This window comes from Falco punctatus (genome assembly GCF_963210335.1).
Source record: "Falco punctatus genome assembly, chromosome: 8".
Classification (NCBI taxonomy): domain Eukaryota; kingdom Metazoa; phylum Chordata; class Aves; order Falconiformes; family Falconidae; genus Falco; species Falco punctatus.
The window spans coordinates 8,929,583-8,951,732 of record NC_137588.1 but is presented as its reverse complement, the minus strand read 5'-3'; the positions used below and the strand labels follow the sequence as shown (position 1 = coordinate 8,951,732).

Here is a 22,150-nt window from a genome sequence, read left to right as displayed (position 1 = left end):
CCCGCCCCGGCCGGCAGCGGGGGGGCAGCGGGGGCGGCTGGCGGGGCGGGCGGTACCGGGGGAGGTGCCTGCCTTCCCCTTCCGTTTCCCCTTCCTTTTCCCTTGGCTCTTCCCTTTCCTGGGGTCCCTGCGGAGCCCCGAGCGGGGAGGTGCTGGTGGTGGGAGCAGTTGCGGACGGGGGCTGCAGGCGGTGAGAGCGGGGGTGAAGCTGCCGGGGCGGGGGTCTCGCTGGTGGGAGCAGGCTTCTCTGGGCGCGGAGGGCTCCTCTCCCCACGGGGCTTTGGCTGGGCGGCTCTTCCCTGCTGCGAGCGGCTGCTCCTGCGCTGGCCGAGCCGCTACCGAGCTCCGCGTCTCTCCTGGCATCGCAGGGTACGATAACCCTTAGTGCCAGGGGTCGGATACTTGCGCGTCACTGGAGAGACTCGCAGTTGTTGCGCCCTTCTGCCCGGGCCGGGGGCGTGCGGGGGGGTGGGCTTGCTCGTCAGACGAGGCAGGGAGCCCGCCTGGCCGGGCCGTTGCTGTCTCGGGCAGCGCCTGCTCGGGCACCCAGATGGACGGAATACAGCCCAGAGCCGCCCGCGGGCGAGGAGCCGTGTGCCAGCAGCTGCAGGGCCTCGGCTCGTGGGACCCTGCCCGGCCGGTGCAGGGGCCGCCTGGTGTGTGGCAGCTGGGGGTGAAAGGGGTGGGCGAGCCAGGGAGGGCTGGGTGCTGCTGCTGGGGCGGCAGCCAGCGGGTGGGAGGCCAGGCTCACCCCCCGGGTGCTTCTGCATAACGGGGCACGGGGGTTCAAAGAGACTTTGAGCCTTTCTGGGGCAGGAAGGGACAAAACAAATAATCGGAAGGTTCAGAAAGTGCAGGGTTGAGTTGCTGTGATTGCATTGCTGGTACTAAAACATAGATTTCCTTCAAAAACCCCAAAACCCCAGACTTTGCTGCTACTGTTTTTTCTGCTGCTCTGCTCAGTCATCGTCCCATCCCCGTCCGTCCGTGTGTCCCTCCCCCCCCAAATTCAAAGATATTCCAGCTGTAATGGTGATTTATTTCAAAAGACACCCAGGTGAGTGGGGAAAGCAAAGGGTTAAGGAGAAGGGTTTTAAAGCCTAGAAAGCATTTCCTTGTCAGAGGCTGCTGGTTTGCTTCTGTGATATCTATGATACCTGTGGGAGGGATGCCTGGACAGCAGGTTCATGCTCCCTCACTGGAACCTCATGGGGAAAGTGCTCCCTCGGCCCCTGCCAGGAACTGGAGACTTTAGTGCCTGCGGTCACACGCGAAGGAGGCAGGAGGGAGGCAGGAGGAGGTTGATCTCATGGTGACAAACCTGGCTTGCTGTCTCCTCCCAGGTGCCAGGTCACCCAAGCATGGCCACTCAGATGTTTGAGGGAAGAGGGCACGCGGCTGTTTACCAGAAATACAGGTTTGCACCAGGCAAAGAGCTGCAGCAAACCATCCTCGGCTACCTGCAGGAAAAGGTACGTGGGGTATGGCCAGGCTGTAGGAAAAAAACAAGGTAATATTCTGTTACTTGTGGGCAGTAGTTATTTGCAGGTAGTAGTATTTACCTTTTGGGAGTGTTACCTTGGTTGGTGCTGTGGGGAAGAATTAATCAGTAGGACTTAAGGTAAGATGTGGGCATGGAAGAGCCGTTCCGTGGGTTGTGCCATGCTAAGGCTGTTCCTGTGTGGATGCTGGGGAAGGAATGGGGTAAGAGCACAGAAGTTGGGTGGCCGCCCACTGACACGCATCCACTTCTCCCTGCAGAGGGCAAACCCTGCTGAGCTGGTAGTGGATGTTGGCTGTGGGTCTGGACAAGGCACCCGCTTCCTTGCAGAGCACTTCAAGAAGGTGGTGGGAACAGACATCAGTGAAGCGCAGATCCAGGAGGCTAGGGATGAGGCCTCCATGCCCAACATCTCCTACCTGTGAGTGTCAGGGGAGCAAGCTCAAAGGCAAAATCTGGGTCCTCATATGGAGGGTGGTGGTTTGTGAGTATGACTGTTCTAAGAGCCAGCTGGCACCAAAGGAAATCCCATTTCATGTGATTCCTGATATAAACAGGCATTCCCCTAGACTTACGGTAGTCGTGGGCTTGCATCCCAAACAGTCATCATGAACTCCAAAAAATACCCACTAACTTCATGTCCTACTTTCTAATACCCATATTGCACACTGCCTTTTTCCCTTCCCCCTTCCAGTGTGTGCCCTGCAGAGGAGCTGCCATTTGAGGATGCCTCGGTGGACCTCCTGACTTCATTTACAGCCGCACACTGGTTTGATATAGAGAAGTTCATGAGAGAAGCAAACCGGGTGGTTAAGCCGGGTGGTTGCATTGTCCTCAGCACCTACACCGTGGATATGAGTGTGCGCTATGGAAACTGCTCTGAAAAGCTGACCAAAGTCTTCAGAGAGGTGAGATGATGAAACTAAAACCTGGTCTGGGCAGGGGGAAATGTGTAGTACTTAGACGCAGAGGGGAAAGCAGTGGGCTTGGGGAATATGACTAGAGGACTCCTATTGCAGGACGGGGCGGAGGGATGGTTAAATACAGGGATAAGGCTGAGATAGGGTTTAGTGGCTCCCATGCAGTGCTAGGGCTGACTGGAGGAGAAGAGGGACATTAGGATTAGTAGGGCAGACTCTGTGGTGAGAAGGGCTGCAGAGTAGATTTGGGGGGCTGGTATCATCAAAGAGTCTGCTCCTGTTGCCCTGATCACAGTGAAGACAATGGGAAGCAGAAACTGTGCGGAAAGAGGTTCTTCTTAAAGTGATGTTTCTTGACAAAGAGTGTCAAGGAGACTTTCTGCTATGAGTAAGAGCAGTGTAGGGAGGAAGACAGGACCCTTATCTCTATAATAAAATAGGATCCTTAAATTCTTGACACTAAGCAAAATTTTGGTGTATTTTAATGTAAGGAGTATTAAAAAAAATTACATTCATACATGTATCAGCTATAGGGCCAAGCAAACCTGAGCTAAGTGGAAACTGAAAGCTTCAAGTGGTTTTGTGTGTGTTTTTAATATGCTGTCTTTATAGAACTGGGACCTGATTTTGAAATACGCGCATAATAGAATAAAACATGTCAAGGATGACTACAAAGAGATCTTCGAGGCCTTGCCATTTCCAGACAAGAAGAGGTGAGCAGAAACCCCTTGGTGCAGCACCAGGAGCAGATAAAGATGGTGTCTCTGCTCCTCTACAGGGCTGCTCTGCCACTGGCCCAGCAAGGACATAAAGGAGCCAGGTTTGCCGGAGCAGGTAGCTGCCAGGCTTCAGCAAATGCCTTTATGTGGTGGCAGAACCATGTGGCTGCATTTGCATTCCCATTGGATTTCACGCTACTTTGTGGTGGGCTAGCAAGTGTGGTTGAAGGGCTGCAAGGAGCCTTCCTGCTCAAAACAGAATTGGGTTAGATTTTTTTTTGTTGATGGTTTATGATGACTTGAGGCTTCTGGGCAGATTGCTTACTGGATGCAGGGGAAGAATGGAGTGAGAGAAAGAACCTGCCCCTGACCTCTGAGGGAGCCAGTGCCTGCCTTCCCACCAAGGCATGGGGCCAGGGCTGACTTCGCAGGCAAAAAGGATGTGTTGGTGTCCTGCCTGCTGGAGGGGAATGGGCTCTGCAGGCAGGCCAGTATCGAAAGGGTGTTCCAGTCACAGACTATGTTAGATGGTCCCTGGGACCATCTCTGCTTCTCCAGTAGTGCTTTAGTTAGATCTTCAGATGTTTTTTCCATGTGTTGGACCTCTGATGGTGTCAGCTATTCTATTCACTGCCACCTCATTCTGTTGTCCTTGTTCTGTTGCCTTTGAGATTTAACTTGTCAATGCCCCTTGCTTCCCTGTCTCTCTTCTAGAGTCACCAATATTTTTGACAAAATTCCCATGACTGTCGCTGATGTGGTTGGTTACATGGAGTCTGCCTCTCCATATCAAACGTTTATGAAGAAGGACCCCGAAGCCGCAAAATCCCTGCTCCAAGAGACTGAAAAGAGGTGAGGAAAACCTTTTGAGACAACTAGCAGGATATGGAGGACCTGCCTCATACAGTGCATGAAGCATAAGGTTGCAGAGGCCCCTTCAAAGCTACAAGTGAGCTGCACAGTGATGTGCTCTCTCCTTCCCCCCAGGTGTGCATGGATTCTTGTCAGAGGTTAAACAGGAGATCCTCAGCTGCTCACAGCATGTTTTGACCTTAGTTTGAGTCAGCTGACTTTAAGCTCAAGTCTGTGTGGCTCTATGTTTCCATGCACTGGTGTGTCCATGCAAGTCTTGTGTCAGAGGTATCTTGAGTTTCTTTGCTTCCCTCTTGATTAGCAGAGGGCAGGAAAAGCGTTGGCAGTTGCATCTTAACTATTTTGGCCCACAACAAGGCTCTACTGCAAAGCTGGGAAGAGGAGGCATCCCTGTGTCTGTTAATTTATTCATTGGCCTGTGGTGGAAGCAACTGCTGTCAAGACCTCTGTGCTTTAGGTGGGAAAGATCTGTCTCTGGTTGGAGATGTCACCCCATGTCAGGTGGGAGCTGGCTGGGCGGAATGAGACGCTGCTTCTGCTTCTTGTTTTAGGATGCTGGAGACGATGGGAGTTTCTTCTCGTGAAACCCCAGTGGAGTTCTATGTGAGACATGTCTGTGTGCTGGCATGCAAGGGACGGTGAGAGGAAACTTCTCCTGAACTGGTGCGGGAAGGGAAGGAAACAGTGGTTTGTCTCCTAACACCCCACTTGCAGCCACTCATTATTCCTTGCGAAGATTGATACTGATTCTGGTGATTAAAATTTTGATCTTTTGTGGAAAGCAGACTGGGGTTTCTGCCTGCTCTTGGGTTCCTGTCCACTTTGGCCCTCGTGTCTGCCCAGTGCTGTGCTTTCAGCTCTGGAAGGGTTCAGTTTCAGACTGGTGATGGTTGGATTGCACATGGTGATGAGAATCAAAGTAACAGCTGATAAACTTGCTGCATTTCTTACACAATTAATAAAAAAAGCTGAGAAAAAGTTGCTTGTTGTTCTCTTTTTAAGAGAAGCTGCAGAGCACCTTCTGGGGTGGGAATAATGACACTTCACGGACGTTGCTTACTTAGGCCCTGAGTCTGAGGTCTTCTGTTTCATGGAGTAAGATGGGTTTTAGGTAGAAAGGACCATTCGCCCCTTTCCCTGCCCAGGCAAAGTAGAAGCCATGTGCTGCCTTTGAAAGGTGAGCTGGAAAGGGGCTGTTCTCACCCAGTATGAGACCCCATCCCTGGTGCTTTGCTGGCTGGTGCAGGTGGATCAGCAGGTGACCTGCCCCAGGATTGCCCATCACTGTGCCAGCACTCCTGCTTTGGCTCTCAGGAAGTTAACTCGCCCTCAGCACAGCTCAGGAGTCTTTCTGGGATTGTTGCCACAGCAGAGCACGTTTGTAGTCCCCTCTGTCCCAGCCCGCTATCGCTCGCTCGCCCACGCTGCAAAGATTAGAGGCTGCGTTTCAGGGAGGAGCAGGTGGACGCAACAGGGTTCAAAGCTGGGCACAGCCCAGCACAGGTCCCCTCCTGTTTGCTTTCTGGATATTTTAAGTCCAGGTGCAGCCTCTGTGGGGAGCTTTCCCTTTCCTGTAATTCCTGCCCTTGGCAAGAAGGATACCCTGATGCCATGGGGTGGGCTTTGGCCTCACCTGGTTCTACCTTGGTGCATTATTAAGAAAGGCAGAAGTGATATCTCTTCTCCCTGCCCCAGACACAGCACCTGGAGGGAGACTTCAGCTGTGGAGGGGAGGGCTTGGAGGTGCTTCAACTGTGGTCCTGGGGCTCTTGGGTAGGGTCCTGCTGTGGGTACAGAGACTGAGCCTCTGTGACCTGGTGAAGGTGCTGGACCCTGGGTGTATCTCCACTGAGTGCTGGCTCAGCTTGCTCAGGGTGGGGAGCAAAGGTTTTGACCCTGCTTGGTGGTTTCCAGGAGGGTTCTGGGATCCCAGGAAGATGGCAGCAGGGAGGAAAGCCCATCACTGATGCGAGGCTGGTCTCTGTGTCCGTGGCTGCGTGTTGGAGAAGACCTCATTGATGCTGGATTCAGCCCTGCTGCCAGTCACTGAGGAAGAGGCTGCACTGGGTGCGGGTTGTGTTTGGTTGAGCAGTGGCCGTAAAACCTCCCTTGCTGGGTGAGGATGGAGCTGGTGGCTTGTCATCTCCTGCGGGAGCACTAGAGGTCTCTCCCCAGCTGGGACTGCACCGGATGACATGGCTACTGGGGTGTCGGTGGCCTGTAGGGCTGTCTTGGCTGGGGAAGCTCCAGCTCAGCTGGCAGGACTTGTCCTAGTGAGGTGTGTCCCCGCAGCAGTGCCTGGGCAGGGAGATGTCCTGTGGGAGGGGAAACCCCATGTCCCTACAGTGCCAGCACAAAGGCTTTGGGGAAAAAGTGCTTGTTTGGGCTTTTTCTTCACTTCAAAACAAGTCTGTTTAAATTTGCTCGCTAATTAACTTCGTGATTAACAGCCCTGGCATCAGCTGGATGCTCAGCACATCCCCCAGAATGAGGCAGAGGGTGACTGGTGTGACGTAACACAAGGGATTGCATCACCGACACACTTGGGCATGATGTCAACGGCGTGAGACACGTGGAGTGGCACAAACCAGCCTGACATCGTGGTAGCAGCTACAGCTCACGCGTGGCAAGAGGTGGTGAAGGGTTCTGGGGTATGTAGCAGGGCCAGCAGCACCTCAGTGGCACTGACACCCTGGGCTGGCAGAGACGGGTCTGGTGATGGCTGCCAAGCAAAGGTCACCTGATGTCCCCTGTCCCAGCACCACCAGGCCATAGGCAGGGCTCCCACACATCACCCAGCATTTTATTTTTATAGCTGGCTTCTTTGGGGCACTTCTTTGGTTCTTGCCATCTCCTTTCCAAGACCAGCGACTTGAGCAGGAGCCAGTTTCTAGCAGATGAGCCCACCAGCTCCAGAAGGGTCACAAAGGAGTGACCTGGGCTCGTCCTTACCCACTGCAATGGCATGGCTTGTGGCCAAGGCTTTTCCACACATGCCACGTGGCAGCTGATGACTCAGGGGTGATTGCCTCACCCAGCACTCATGTCAGCTCTGCCCAAAGCCCTGCCAGGTTTCGCTTTCCTTCTCACACCCGGGATCTCCCACGCACTCGGGATTTCTTCCTCTGAGCAAGTTCAAGTGGCTCTACCCTGCTGGACTGTGTGAATCTGAGGAGGGAGCTCCATCACTGCCATCACGCTGCCCTCCCGGCATGATACCATCTGCAGTCAAAACTGGAGCAATGACTGTGGTAGGTCCCCAGTGCCCTGTAGACCCCACCAGGCACGATGTGGTGTCCCTGGCTTGTGCCGGCTTTGGAGGACCTTCCACTCTCGTGGCAGGAGCTGGTACTAGCGTGGTTTGGAGGAGCCATGCCAAATGCAGCCAGGCTTTGCTGGCCAAGCTGGGGACCAAGGTATGGTGGAGCGTGGCATTGCTGTGCAAGACACTAGCAGGTGTGCCGATGCCCAGGAAGGCAAGACTGCGCCCCATCAGAGAAAAGCCCTCATTGCTGCTCAGCCAGGCACTCGCAGGCTTGGCTATGGCTGGTGGAAAATGAGGCACAAACATCTGAGCAAGGTGCCCAGGAGATCTTCAGCCCTTCGTCACGGCTGCCCTAAGTGCCAGGTAGCTGCACTGATGGCCCCGGCTTCACCACTCAGCTTTCGCTTTTCCTTTGGTGCGTCTGGATTTCTTTTTGCCTGCACGAAGTGATGAGGTTTTGCTTTGCTTCTCTAACCACAAATGACAGGCAGTAGATAAAAGCCACAGCAATGGGGAAGAGGAACCAAAGAAGCCAGGTTCCACAGGGATAGGATGCTGCTCCATAACCCGATGGGTGAACCAAGAGTGTCCTCAGCAGGGGCTTATGGCATGGGGCAGTGGTTCATGGTGGATCTACGTGTGTGCCAGGGCAATCTTCCAGCCATGCTCTGGGTCCGTGGGCCTGCAGATGAGACTATGCCAGCACAGCAGGTACTGGACATCACCATCTCACTGCTGGACATCACCGCCTGGGTGCTGGGAACCTTGCTCTAGCCCTGCCAGCAGCCATTGGAGATCCCAACCCGGGTGCCAAAACACCCTAGCCTGGCTCGTGCCTTGGTCGGGAGGAAGAAACACCCCACAGCGCCTGTCCTGTGAGCCAGCCAAGCTCCACCATGTGGGACCTTGAGCCACTATTGCCCTCCAGCTGCTCCACTGTGACCCAGAGTTCCAGGCAGTGCTGGGACCCCCACTCCCTCTCCTCTCTCACTGGGGGACACATTTATTTTTACATTCATTAGAATTTTTTACTAAGGTGCCATCTTCCAGCTGAGCTGAGCATCGCTTGGGTGATGTACGTGAATTTAGTTATGCTGGTTTGGGCTTTTATTTCACAGTTATATTGATCGTGAGCTTATTGCATTGAATTAAAATAATTCCTCTATAGCTGTGCATTTCTTTAATGGCAGAGAGGAAAGACAGTGCTGTTGTCTTGTTCATCAAGAAGGCAAAGAACTTGAGCCCTAGCCAGGGCTCAGGCTTTTAATTGCAGACCTCACATAGCCTGCTGCAGTGGGGATGGCTGGCATGGGAGCCTGGTCCAGCAGCAATGAAGTGAAACCCTGTACCCACTGTGCTATCAGGCTTTAGCACCATATTTTGCTGTCCTAGCTCTTCTCCAAGCTGTATCTGCATGCAGTCTGGCGAAGGTGGAAATAGTCGCTGTAGAAGCCATGCTGCTCCCTGCCTGCTGTCTCCACTCCTCTTCATCTCCACTGTGCTTTTCCAGGAAATACCTGAGCTTTTACAGATGCTGCTGGAGCAGGGGAAGGGCTCAGGAAAGGGTGGATGGACCCTGTGGGTCAACAGCCAGTCCTGCTTAACCTCTTCATCTGGACCATGAGGCAGAGTGTACCAAGTTCACCGATGACACCAGACTGGGAGGAGCAAGTGACACACCAGAGGGTCCTGCTGCCACCCATGGGGACCTCAACAGGCTGGAGAAATGGGCTGATGGGAACCTCATGCTGTTCAACAAGGGGAAGTTCAAAGTCCTGCACCTGGGTGGGAACAACTGCAGGCACTGGGACATGCTGGGGGCCATCCAGCTGGAAAGCAGCTTGGTAGAAAATGCCCTGTTGGACACCAGGTTGAACATGAGCCAGAAATGTGCCCTTGCAGCAAAGAAGGTGAACAGCATCCGGGGCTGCATGGGGAAGAGTGTTTCCACAAGCTAAGGGAGGTGATTCTTCCCCTCTGCTCAGCACTGGTGAGGCCACCCCTGGAGTGCTGGATCCAGTTCTGGGCTCTCCAGTGCGAGAAAGACATGGACATACTGGAGAGAGTCCAATGAAGGACCACGAAGATGATGAGGGGACTGGAGCATCTCTCCTATGAGGAAAGGCTGAGAGCTGGGGCTGTTTAGCCTGAAGGCTCAGGGGCTCTTGGTGATGTCTACTGGCAGGACAGCAGGCAGTGGGCACACCCTGAAACATGTGAAAGTTCATCTGAACACGAGAAAACATACCCGTAAGTGTATCCTACCACAACCTGGTGCAATAACTTCTCCTGTTTGTTTGGACTCCTTGAAGTCAGCAGTTTATTTCCAGATGTGAACATTAAAAATTGGGTCCTTTTGGAACAGTGTTCTTCTGTGGTAACCACGTGAGGCAATGCAAAGTGCATTTTGCCTACTCCGGCCTTACTGTGTATTTGCTTTTTAGATACAGGTATTGCCCTAATTTCCTATATTTACTACTTGATGAATGCATGAAACAAAACGTGCAGCACTGATAGCTTCGCATCACAGGGGGTTACCGGAGGGAAGGACAGATTTTGCTGAATGGAGTCGCTCTTCCAGCTGTCAGCGGAGAGGTGTCAATACATGATATTTGCGTTTCCATGCTAAACAGGGAGGAAACTCCTGCCAGCTCCAGTGGCTGGTGGGGCTGGTGGTCCCGCTCATCTCCAGCAGAGCCCCTGCACAGGTCTATGTCCCACCTGCAAAACGCAAGGTGGAAGTGCTGCTGCTTTCACCCTCTTTCCTGCTTTTGCAGCGAGCCTGGTCCCTCAGGATAATACACAGGTGAAGCTCATGCCTGCAGCCTGCATTATGCAGTGCCCATTCCTGGCTGCTGCTTCTGCCTGCTCCCTGCCATGGCTGTTGTGCTGTGCTTCCTGTGGGGAAACCGAGGCATGAACTCCTGCTGCCACTTGTGGGGCACCAGAAGCCTCCTGGCTGCCCTGAGCCCGCTGTCCCTGGGGGGCTGCATGCCTGGGAGTCTCCTGCAGCTTTCAGTGTGGTGCCGAGCAGGGTTGTGTGCAGGTTTCTCCACACTTGCCAGCACCTCTGCACCACTCAACATGGCAGCATCATCCCCCCTGTTCAGCTCCCTCGGAGGGGTGCGATGAAGGCAGCCCGAGCATATCCCTGCACCTCCAGGGCACAGGGTGCGCCCGTGGACAGGTGGTGAGGCAGGCAGCAGGGCAGGCAGGCAGCTGGAGGCGGGATTCGCGTCGATGCTTTCACTTTCCCGTTTTCAGAGCCGCCAGGCCGCGGATTTTCCTACCAACCTGAAAGCGCAATCACGTCGGGCAGGCGGCATAAAAAGCCAGGGCGATGGGGAGCAAGGCAGCCACAGCCAAGAAGACGAAGCAGCCCTCAGACCAGCCAGCAGCCCAGCAGCCCTGCAGCCAAGCGAGCCACCCACAGCAACATCATCAGGCATCGCTACATCAGGGATTTAGTGGATCCAGCCTGGAGCACTCCAGTTCATCCTCTCTGGCTTCGTGTACTGCAGCACCCTTGCTTCATTGTAACCCGCTCACCATCAGGCTCTCGTCAGCAAAATGCTGTGCCTTGGCTTCACCCCGCTGCTTGCACTGGTGCTGGGGGCCAGCCTTGGGGTCGCCTTCCCCCAGGATGCCCTGAAGAAGAGCTGCAGCCTGTCCAAGTACCAGTTCCCTGTGCCCCATGAGCTGAAGGCTGTGCAGAAGATGAAGGTGCATTTTGTGAGTACCACTGGCAATGGGGGGCTGCAGGCTGGGGGGGGGCAAGGCAGCGGGGATGTCAAACTTGAGACCCGGAGTGACATGGTGGATGTTTTCTGCAGCAGTTTGGGGAGGAGGATGTTTTACAAGGGAATTTGGGGACAAGAGGGATGCTGGGCCAAATTTCATCCCCCTCAAGGCTGACTGGCATTGCACAATATTGCCAAAAGTCAGGATGACAGCTTTTCAATCTCTCTCTTGGCTTATGCCTGCAGGAGGCCATCATGCATCAGTCGAACCGCAGATGCAACACCAGGCTCTTCCATAGGAAATGGAACCCAGCAGAGCTGTCGGTAAGAGCAAGGCAACCTCCAGCCAGGACCTCCTGTTAGCTGGTCCTACCTCCATCCACACCCCTGGGCAGGTCTTTGAGCCCCTGTGCTCCAGCCTGCAGCCAGCTGTTGTGCTTTGGGTCCCTAACCGGGATGCCTCTGCTCACAGGTGCATGATCGAATGATGCTGGTGGAAGCTGAACTGGACCTTGCCACCATCATGTTGGGGCTCTCTGCTGCCCCCAAGTTCGCTGAGACACGCCAGCAGCCCCTGGCCTTCCTCACCCAAGCCCGGGAGGACCTGCGAGGCTGTGTAAGTGATCCGCCCCCCAAAAAAACCCAGGCTCATGCCAGCTGAGCAATCCTGGTGCTGGCAGCATCGCCATGGGGCACAGCTGGTCCTTACGCAGGTGCTTTACTTGCAGCTGGCCATGGAGGCTCCTTCACATCAGCCCTCTGGGAAACTGAGGCACTGGCTGCAGAAGCTGCAGGTGGCCAAGGACACAGTAAGTCAGGCCAGCAGGGCAAAGGGCTGTGGGGTGTTAGTGACTGCACGGCTCTGCAGGGCCCACTACACCGTCTCCAGTGCTAACCTGCCCTTTCCTCCCACTGCAGGAGACCACCAGTTGCCTGGAAGCCTCCACCATCCTCCACCTCTTCCAAGTGCTGAATGACCTGCGGTGCACAGCCCTCCGGGAGCAATGCACTTAGCCCCCACCGGCAGCACAGCCAGCATGACACGGTGCTCACCAGCCCCAAAGGATGCCCCGAGGACTGGGAAGAATTATTTTTATTACATCACTGGACTGTATTTCCTATTTAAGCATTTTTCTTATTTATGTGAGCTCAGGGAGCAATTTTTTTTTAGGGTCTTTTAAATTATTGGGGGGGTTTGTGTATTTATAAATGTTTCAGGGGGAGGTAAAGAAATGCTGTTCCTGAAAGATGCTGTTCAATAGGGATGAATGTATTTATTTGATATCTTTGTTTTGCTGGTTTTCAAAACACTGACAGTTTTTAAGGAAATCTATTTTTTTACCTACTATTTATTACAGAGAGTATTATGTATATTTACCTGTATAAATTATTTTTTACATGCTATTTAATACGAAAAATAAACCAGATACCATAAACAGACAAGCTGCCATCACATGTTTTTATTAGGCTTTGCTATAACATCATCCCTTTGGAAAAGCAAGTTATTGAGGGGGCTGAGGGAGGTCACTGGATGAATTTTGAGCATTTGAAAGTCAGCAAATCTTTAGCGCTCACGTTCACCTCTAGCTGCTTTTAGGTTGCAGGGTTGGGGACTGAGCTGCCAGCGGCTGAGCTACTGCATGGCCATGGCTTCCCGCAAAGAGACAGCCAGGGACACAAGCCATAAATGCTTGTCACAAAGTGTGTCCCAGGTACTGCCTGCTCATCCTGCCCAGGCTTTGCAAGGATGCTGTCCAGATGAAACCTCATTGCTGACGGGGAGCAACGATTTGCAAATTACACTTCATATTAAGGTAGCCTGGCATAAAGGTGGGGAAAGGCTGTTGCTCCTCTGTCTTTTGCAGCTGCCCTCAACCTGCTTCTGCAGGAGTGATGGGCCCTGGCCACTCGAGACACCCCTATGCACATGCCTTCAAGCAGACACCTGGACACTTGGGTAATATTGACTTCATGGGGGGAGAAGAGCACACCCCGCAGGGAGAGGGAAGCCTGTCCGGCTGCAAGCACAGGAATGCACGCTGCTCTGAAACCAGAAACCCGGGGCAAGAGGCACTTCCATGCTATGTGGAACAGCTTTGCCAGGACAGGGAGAAGACAGATGCCAGCTGCTGGGCTCTTCGGGGAGCTTTAATAGACTTTATCACCTGGCCATGCCACAGGTGCTACCCATCCACTGCCACCAAATGTCAGGAGTGACACCCAAGGCACTGAAAACCCATCAGGAGGGAAATGCTGTAGGGTCAACATGATGGACGGGCAGGCAAAGCCCTGGTGGTGTGTCTGGTACACAGCAGTCTGTCACAGTGGCTCCTGGTTTTGGTTAAAACGGAACACAGCTCGTTTCAAAAAACAGGCTGCAGCAACACTTTGCCTGTCTGGCCACGCGCTCCCAGGAAAAGGCAGATGGCATCGGTGCCTGATTTGGAAGGGTCCACCTCAAAATTCACAATTTCACCCCTTGGTTTTAAAGTCTTGTGAGAAATCCCTCTCTGTGGGACCTACAACATCTATGGAGGAGGTTGTTTTTAATACATTTCTGGCCAGAAGTACTATACTGCAATATCCAAATGATACATGGATCTGGAGAGGAAAGCCTAATGAGAGCAGGTGTTTACTTATCCTCCCCAAACAGATGTATTTAGATTATCCTGATGCCATTAAGGCATCTACCAAATCATTGTGAAATGCAGCTGCTGCAAAACGGTGTGTGATGCCACTGCACCTGGGAGGATAGGTGCAGGGCTGCCCGCATGCCCATCTCCAGGGAAGGAAATTAGTTCTATCCACTGAGCAGCAGCAGGGTTGCAGCACAGCTCTCCCAATCAGAAGGTGAGGGCAGAAATCACTGCCAGGGAACAGCAGTCCTTTTTTATCTCTCTGCTGGATTCACAAGACAGTGATGTCCATCACAGTGCTCCTCGCTTTGCGTGTCCTGCAGGGGCAGGAGATGAAAGATGTGCCGATACCATCCCTGCTCCCTCGCACAGCAGCCTTTGGCAGGTTAACCTCCCGGAACCTCCCATGCAAAGCAAGTTCACTTCAAATTAAGGCTGGGGTGGCTATTTTTGTTCCTTTCTTTGCCAGATGGGCCAGGATTCAGCAATGTGGCGGCCAGGCTTCCTGGGCGCTGGGAGCAGGGCTGATGAGGATGAGAATGGAGCTGCAAGTGCTGCAGCTGGCCAGCGTTAGCCTAATGCCCCTGCCAGTTTTTTGTGGCTCAGGATGAGTCCCTGTGCTTCTCCCGGAGGGTGCTTGCCTGTGGGCAAGAAGCACTTCAGCTTTCCCTGCAGGCTCAGGCAAGAGGTGCTGGGAGAGAGGTGCCGGGGAGTCAGAGTTTTTATCAGCATCACTGAGTGCTTGGCTGGTTAATGCAGAGGGATGCTAATGGCAGTTTTCCGGCCTTCCCAGGGGAAAGGAGAGAGGCATGCTCTTCCCTGTATTAGCTTCAGTTCAGATACAGAAAAGGCAGAAAGAAAGGCAGAAAGCCTTGGTTTTGCTGTGTCTCTGTACAGCCCCAGCATTCGGGAGGCACCTCCTGTAGTTCCCACATGGACTCTCATCTCTGGCCCCAAGGGCAAAATTTACTGGAAAGAAAGCCAGAGGGGTGGGTAGGCAGATGCACATTTAACCTGCAGTGATGGGGAGCTTTCTGCGCAAAGTTCTGCAGGAAAATGGGAAAGGATTGAAGTAAGAGCAAGTGGTTGGACAAGGAGGGTGAGAGCAAGGCTGCAACTCCTGGAAAGGTGGCCTTGAGCTAGCTGCTCGTTTGTGATTGTAGCATCATGGGGACAATACTGGTGTCATGGAAGGTCTGAACTGCTGGAGAAGAAATGTAAGCGCACTTGTGAGAAGACAGCTTTGTGGCTGAAAAGCACAAAACACCTTGAGACAGTGGTGATTGTGGCTCCCCTCTGGTGACCAACGGGCAGAAGGTGCCAAGATCTTGTTTGCATTAAATTTCAGCCTTCCTTGCCTGTGCCAGCTTGGGAGACTTTCTAGCTGACTTTACCTCAGGGTGGTTGAGTGGAGCTTTGTGCCTGGTGGCTCTGGCTTGCAGTGGCAGCAGCCTCACACTCGCTAGGGTGTTTGCTTATGCATGCAAATTTATACTAGCCAAACTTGGTTTTGAATAAGGAAGTTTCTTTTTTGAAAGGAAAATCCTGTGGGATTTAAAATCCTGGAATCCCACAGGATGTAAATAAAAGTGGATAAGGTCCTGTGGGATTTGGTAGATGTCTGGCTAAGGTAAGGCAGTAACAAACTACCCAATTGCTGCTCTTTTCTGCTGAGGTTTTTGTGCCACTTTCAACATCACCTAAATATCCTGGTCCTGCAATGAGTGACATGGCTAAGATGTACTGCTGAAATCTATTTCATTTTCTCCCTCCAAGAACTGTCTGGATTTTTTTATTATTATTATTTTGCATTTGGATTCAATTTGGATTGAATTGCAATGGAGATTTAATTTGGTAGGGTTCTTTTTATTTCAGCTTTGTGGATCTATTGAATAAGCAGGAGAAATGTCTACCAATCTACAGAAAAGGCAGCGGAGTTTGGGAGATTTTCAGTTCAACCTTCTTTGTGCTGGTCCCAAGAGGCAAAAGCTCTGCAGCTTCACAGGTTGTGCTGCCTAACACGTTGCAGGTGACATTTCTGCAGGCAAAGAATCAAGAAAGCTGACAGCCGAGTTTTGTTGATGGATCGTATTATATGCTTGCTCCTGGATCATAAACTTCTGCTCCAAACCCTCTGACCAGAATCCAAGCTTATAATACGTAAGGAATAAATATGCTCTCACCTGTTAGTGGGAGCGATTTTTTGGAGATGCTTGGCACTCTGAGGAATGGGAAAATAAGTTGCTGCTGGTGTTATGGGAACATACTGTTTTCTAATACACTAGTTACTGGTGCTCTTGATGTAATTTCTCCTCCTGTTTTGTGCTGCTCATAATTCAAAATAATAATTCCTGTCTATCAGCAATCATACTGGGAATCATTTTGTTATGTTCCCATGTTGCCATCTGGGGAGACAGTGTTCAGTGAGATTCAACTGTTTTTAATGTGCTTTGACAAGAAAGGTTATTTGAAAAATAACCTTCACTTTGAACTGCAGATAGCTTCAGATACACATGTAGGAGTGGCTGACATGTTACTCATTCTCATGCAAAAACCAGCACTTTAGACTACAGGGACAGGCCAAAAGATAGCTGCTAAAGGCTCCTGGGACTCTAAACTGCTGCCTGAATCCAAAATGACATGCTTCCTCTGCACTCCAGAAGTCTCATTTTGGCTGTCACCCCTGCAGCCGCCACATAACTGTTTCCTCTGTCTCTGGAGAACTTTCCCCAGCAACCCACATCCCCTGACCGCCCCCCTGTGCTCATGCTCCCACAAAAGTGCTTCCAGATGGGGCCGAGATGGCTTTTCTGGCTCCAGGGAAGACTTCTGAACCAGGTTATTCTTAATTTTCTTTTTCATTAAAGAATTCTGATTTCTATATTCTCATCAGAAAGGAAGACTTAACTGCCCCAAGACCACAATTCTCTGTACATGGTCACTCCTTCCACTGCACAAACCCCTCTCTCCAGTTGCTTCAGATAAAAGCCTGCACTGGCAGACTTGACGGATAAATATAATAGCCTTTCAGAAGGAAAAAATGTAGATTTACAAAATGGAAGGTCGGGATTTATGCCAAACCTGGCAGAAATAGGAAAAGGTATATTGGGGAAATGTAGTAATTGAAGTAAGTTTGGCGCAAGCATTTAAAGGCTCAGGTTTTAAGAAATGGCCTCTTGCATCTGCTAGAGTATGAATGTGAGTTGTCAGGGAATTCCAGCTGGTTTATGGGAAAGCTCTGAGAAAAGGCATTGGCCTTCACAGGCCCAAGATAACGGTACAATCCCTAAATGCTGGAATGAAAAAAGGTGAAGGAGAAAAGTTCAGCTATGCTTCATAAATATTTCTCTAAGCCATTTCTGATTCCTAGTCTGTCCCATGGTCTCTTGTCTGGGAGGATGTCTCTGGGTTGGAGTTGAGGACCATGACTCTGCTTTCTTGATGCTGCTTCAAGTGCTATTTCCACAAGGAATCATTTTACATAGCAAAAGAGAGGTCCACAATGCATCAGAGTGAAGGAGCTCTCAGTCCGTGTGCTGTCCATTGCTCCTTGTATTCCTAAAGGCTGTTTCTCTCCACAAAAGCTGACAAGTTGGGGGCTTCCCCCATCACCATCTGTTGTAGTGTAGCACCATAGGTGTGCGAAAGTCAGGGATTAACCCCAAGCACCCTGTTTGCACACCAGCAGTTTTGTAGTCTCATACTGCTTGGCCTTTCATCCCTGCAAAATGCTGCCTAAAACTTGCCTTGGTTACTGTCATCTCAATAGGCTGCAGTGTCAGTCACCTATTTTTGGCCATCTGTCAAAACATGCCAGGATAATTTTCTTCTCAGGAGCTAGTACAATGCTGATTTTTGGGTTTAGTATGAGAATAATGTTGATAGCTCACTTATGTTTTTAGTTGTTGCTAGGTAATGTTGAAACTAAGTGAAGGACTTTTCAGTTGTTCAGGCCTTGCCAGCAAGAAGGCTGGAGTGGCACAAGATTTGGGAAGGGACATGGCCAGGACAGCTGACCTGAACTAGCCAAAGGGGTATTCCATATCACAGAACATCATGCTCGGTATATAAACTGGGGGTGGTGGTGATTGGGTGGCTGATTTGTGCTCAGGGACTGGCTGGGCATCAGTCAGCAGGTGGCGAGCAATTGGGGTTTATTTCTTTTGGATTTTATTCCTTTCCCCTCTTTCTCCTTTTCATTACAATTGTTGTTGTTATTATTATCATTATTATATTTCATCTTTTTTCAATTATTAAACTTAGAAACTTATATATAAAATATATAAACCTCAACCCATGAGGTTTAGCTTTTTCCTGATTATCTTCCCCATCCCACCAGGGGAGGGGGGTAGTAAGTGAGTGGCTGTGTGGTGCTTAGATGCTAGATGTGTACACCACACCACCATCTTAACTGAATCACAACTGTAGGCAATGTGTCACACCATGTCAGCAAGTAGGTGTGAGCCATTAGGATGTTTATGAGATAACAGATTTGGGGATGGACTAAAAACGTTAAGGTCTGTTTCACAGAGCTCTGGCAGTGTTATGGGCAGTCATGCCCTGCTAAAATGAGATCAGAATCTCTTTTAAGAAGAGGAAAAAGGGTTCTGGGTTAATCATCAAGAAAGCCAGAAGCTGAAAATGTAACACCCTCTCATGGTGCTGGGCTGGCTCCTCCATGATTTAACCCCAGCTCCAAAGTCCAGGTTGTCACTGAGGGCTGTGACCACCATGGACATGAAGTCCTGCAGGCAGGTTATGCTTCAGGAGGTGGAAGAGATTACTCTGTCCAAGAAAAAAAAGTCAAGATTAGGACCAGTCTAGGTAAGAAACTTTCAAAAACCAAACAAAATCAGTGTGGAGACTTTGGCTTTGGTTTTGTGTGGTGTGGTTTTTGTTTGTTTTTTTTTTTTTTCCTAGACCTGCAGGTGAAAGCTGGCTTTCTAATCTGATTTTGAACCTTGCTCTGGTGTTTTGTTCTCTGGTTTTAGCAGTGCCCGGGGGAAGCAGCAGCTAAATTCCAGGTCAATGCAGCCTCTGATTGATATCAGCAGCCAAATATGTACACTGATTTTAATCAGAGGCTTGCGTGATTGTTATAAAGTATACAAGTATACATAAAGTATACATCTCAGCTGCTGGGACATCATCATGAGGTGCAGCCCATGGGGCTGTTTTGCTCTTCTCTTAGCATGTTTCTTCTTCAGTGCTCTGCTTACAAATTGTCTGCAGTAATGCACAATTATCAACTCTAATGGGAAGCCTGTTGTTACTGCAAAAACACTTGAGACCCCTGTTTCGTATGACTTTAATAAAGCAGCGTGTGGAAACAAGCTCTGATATTGCCATCATGACCACAATGAAATTAAGCGATCTGCTCTTCTTCCAAATGGCTTGCAGCAGATGCGAGTTGAAGTGTGCAGGAGGCAAAGCATTACACATTGCAATGATCTCACGTGCCTCACATCAGTGATCTTTACTTTTTCTTGGCTACGTGGATATGAACTAGCAGCTGTAATACTGCAAGCAGCATTGCCATAGCTACTGTCACACAACATCCTCTTCCTTCTGATTCTCCAAAGCCAGTTTCAGGTCTGGTGTTACAGGTCAGTCTCTAATGATTTCAGTTGAAAAGTGGAATGCTCTTGTTTAAGAGAGGGAGGGGAGAAAGCCAACACAGACTATACCCAAAGACACAAACAAGGTGGTGGAAAGCAAAGACAATTAGTGAGCACATTTTCTGCCATGCCAGAGATCTGTCCTGCTTGCTCACTGGCTTCCTTCACTGTTTAAGCACTGCAAATTGTGCGAGACCACATTGTTTTTATCTTTGTACTTGAAATCAAAACCTTTACCTAAAAAAAGTCTTAAAAACCAGATATATCCTTAACCTGCCCCTCTTTTAAGACCTATACTTGTGTGGCTTTGTCCATTAAAGTCTACAGTCTTGCTTTTCTGTAGGCAAAGTGTGTGATCACAGCTGTCCTAGTTTGCTGAGCACTTGAGCACAAATGCAGAACTAGCATCTCTTCGGAAAGCACAGATTCTGGGGCCAAAACATACGCAGCAGGGACTTACATATTTTTCAGCAGACAGAATATGTCTGGATGTAAAGCTAGCATTTTTAAAGTAAGAGCATAGAAAAGCTGTGTTTTGACAACCCATGAGGGAACTAGGATAATGGCTGATCCTCTTTGGTCCCGACAATACAAGAACTTCCACAATTGCTCATTAAGGCAGAAGATGATTAACAAAAAGCAGACTTCTTCCTCATCCTCAGAAGGCAGACATACATGTGAAATAAAAGCATGAGAAAAAGACCAAGAAGGACACACGAAAATACTCTTTAAATGGTGGCATAGTTTAAATGCAAGATGTTTCATCTTCTTTCTAGCTTTAACAGCAGTGACAGTTGGGTAATGGAAAATGGTTGGGTAATTGCCTGAAATCCAACTCAGAAGAAACCTCGTTTTGTTTGCTGCACCAGGTGATGTCTGCAGCTGCTCAAATTCTTGCTTTGTGAAACATGAAATACTTTCCAGGTTGCACATACAATGATGGAAAAATGAAATAGTCCATCACATTTGCATCAACCGAGAATAGGTTCTACCTATTAAAAGATTTTCAACCAGTCATTAGTGGTTTTAAGTAATAATATAGAGGTATAGATAAAACATTATGAAATTACTTTACAAACTGCTGTTGCCAGCAGTTATGTCCTTAGGAGCTGAACCTTTGAGACTCTCATGTCTTCAGCAGCACCTTTTGAAGTATTTTGTTTTGATGCCTCAAACATGAGGTGTAGTGCCTGATTTTTGGGTATCCACCAAGAAAGTCTTTACTGAAGCACTTTGAATTTACCCCCTGATCAGCTGGTACTTGTGAAAACCAAGGTCCTCTGTAAGAGAACAGTATTTCTCCAGACCCTGGTCTACTCACTCTAGGGTGACTGAAAGATCAGCCTCAGAAGAAGCTTACACTATGCTTCTCAAGTGATATAAGGAAGTGAGAGAATGAGAAAAACATCTTGTCAAACACAAAGCAAAAGAATGAATAAACATGAGTTAAGAAAACACGGCAGTGGGAAGAGTGCACGTGCACTATGCATCCCTTATGATACATATTTTGTGTTTATATAACACGTTCACTCCGTTTTTCCCAGACTAGATGCTGTGTGGGTAGAGAGAGATCACAGTAAAAACAGAAGACTTGTTTCCAGTAAACAGCACTGCTGTCTCTGTCTAGACTTACAACACCACTGTCTGAAGAAAAAGAATAACTGGGTCATGGGTTTAGATTAATCTGATTGTTTCAAAAACTTTTCTTCATGCCGTTGTAGACAGAAATTGTTAAGTAGTTGCAGAATGTAACCGAACACTGGATGCTGAATTTCACTCATCGCTAATAACAGCAACTGGCAGAGGGTGCAAGGAGGCTTGACACAGCTACAGCCTGTGTTGGACAATATTGGCTCAGCTTTAATTAGTCTTTAGAGGAGGCAGCAGTTTCTTGACAGCTCCTTTATGAATTGGCTCATAAAAGCATTTTATTAATCCCAGCACAGGTCACAGTGACCAGATAATAACTGAACTGCTGTATTGAAGAAATAGGAAGGACAGCTGGCAATACCTGAAGATACAATAGGTGCATATTTCTTGACTTTTTGAAGGTGAAGCAGTATCATTCCAGTGAACATTTAGGATGTAGTGAATATTTCAATAGCTGTCTGCCAAATTTTCCTTGTGCCTGGTCTCTACCATTGCTTTATCAACCCTTCCAACCTGGATGCTGTTCTAATGGCTTAGTTTTGGTTCCTTTACTTACTGGAACCTACTGAATGGATCAATTTATTAAGTTTATATACATAGTTAAGTTTTACAGGTCCTGGGTCTGATCAAACCTAATTGTGAAAGAGTTCCTAAAGATTCAACTGGTCACATTATCCCAGTTATGGTATCCTGATTTACTCTCTATTATTAAATGCACTTTCATGATAGGTTTTCTACACTTGTTTCATCTGACTGACTACTGCTCCCACTAATCTGGTGCTGGAATATACAGACTAAGTTAATTAATTTAAGCAGGGGCTAATGCAAAACCTACACCTAGCCTGGTGTTTAAACTCACTTTCTAAAATCGCCCTGACAATCATTGGGTTTTTTTGCCTCTTTGACATTGCCATTTGTCACACCTTCCTTGTGACTCAGTGTAATGAATATTGTGGCTGAATCAAGCCGTGTTTCCACGGCCCAGCAAGTGGATGGCAGAAGATGACATTGGTGCCAGGGGAAGGCTGTGCTCTGGGCTGGGGTTTGGCCCTTCCTGCTGGGAGGGGGCTCATTTTCCTCAGGCACTGCGAGAGCCCCCGGGCAGGAGGCACGGGGCCAGGGCCCAGCTGTAGCTGACAGACCCCCGCAGCCACTCCCCGCCAGTCGCTGTGCTCAAAATGGCGCCGCCCTGCTGGCAGCGAACAACTTCCCCGGCTCTCGCCCCCCC

General features: G+C 49.9%; 2 protein-coding genes across 4 annotated transcripts; both read left to right on the top strand.

Moving 5' to 3' along the window:
* Positions 1-65: 65 nt before the first annotated feature.
* LOC308068730 (putative methyltransferase) lies at positions 66-4,799 on the top strand. 2 transcript variants are annotated; one of them, XM_080399867.1, is made up of 7 exons: positions 66-190; positions 1,344-1,472; positions 1,762-1,922; positions 2,196-2,409; positions 3,034-3,134; positions 3,855-3,992; positions 4,565-4,799. In XM_080399867.1, the coding sequence occupies exons 2-7, from the start codon at positions 1,362-1,364 to the stop codon at positions 4,653-4,655; spliced, it is 816 nt and encodes a 271-aa protein (XP_080255993.1). In that variant the 5' UTR covers positions 66-190; positions 1,344-1,361; the 3' UTR covers positions 4,656-4,799. The 2 variants fall into 2 exon arrangements, with proteins under 2 accessions (XP_080255993.1, XP_080255994.1); XM_080399868.1 differs by lacking the exon at positions 66-190 and adding an exon at positions 219-369.
* A 145-nt stretch (positions 4,800-4,944) lies between these two features.
* LOC308068738 (interferon lambda-3-like) lies at positions 4,945-22,138 on the top strand. 2 transcript variants are annotated; one of them, XM_080399889.1, is made up of 5 exons: positions 4,945-11,010; positions 11,265-11,342; positions 11,491-11,634; positions 11,747-11,827; positions 11,937-22,138. In XM_080399889.1, exons 1-5 carry the CDS (start codon positions 10,849-10,851, stop codon positions 12,030-12,032), a joined length of 561 nt encoding a protein of 186 aa, XP_080256015.1. In that variant the 5' UTR covers positions 4,945-10,848; the 3' UTR covers positions 12,033-22,138. The 2 variants fall into 2 exon arrangements, with proteins under 2 accessions (XP_080256015.1, XP_080256014.1); XM_080399888.1 differs by having other exon boundaries at positions 11,747-22,138.
* Positions 22,139-22,150: the final 12 nt, after the last annotated feature.

What these genes read in the sequence shown, in the direction of transcription:
- LOC308068730 (XM_080399867.1), top strand. Translation starts at nt 1,362, where the DNA reads ATGGCCACTCAGATGTTTGAGGGAAGAGGGCACGCGGCTGTTTACCAG. An exon ending in TGACCAAAGTCTTCAGAGAG is followed by an intron (nt 2,410 to 3,033) that starts GTGAGATGATGA and finishes CTGTCTTTATAG; the next exon opens with AACTGGGACCTGATTTTGAA. An exon ending in CCATTTCCAGACAAGAAGAG is followed by an intron (nt 3,135 to 3,854) that starts GTGAGCAGAAAC and finishes TCTCTCTTCTAG; the next exon opens with AGTCACCAATATTTTTGACA.
- LOC308068738 (XM_080399888.1), top strand. Translation starts at nt 10,849, where the DNA reads ATGCTGTGCCTTGGCTTCACCCCGCTGCTTGCACTGGTGCTGGGGGCC. An exon ending in GGAACCCAGCAGAGCTGTCG is followed by an intron (nt 11,343 to 11,490) that starts GTAAGAGCAAGG and finishes CTCTGCTCACAG; the next exon opens with GTGCATGATCGAATGATGCT. An exon ending in GGGAGGACCTGCGAGGCTGT is followed by an intron (nt 11,635 to 11,746) that starts GTAAGTGATCCG and finishes CTTTACTTGCAG; the next exon opens with CTGGCCATGGAGGCTCCTTC.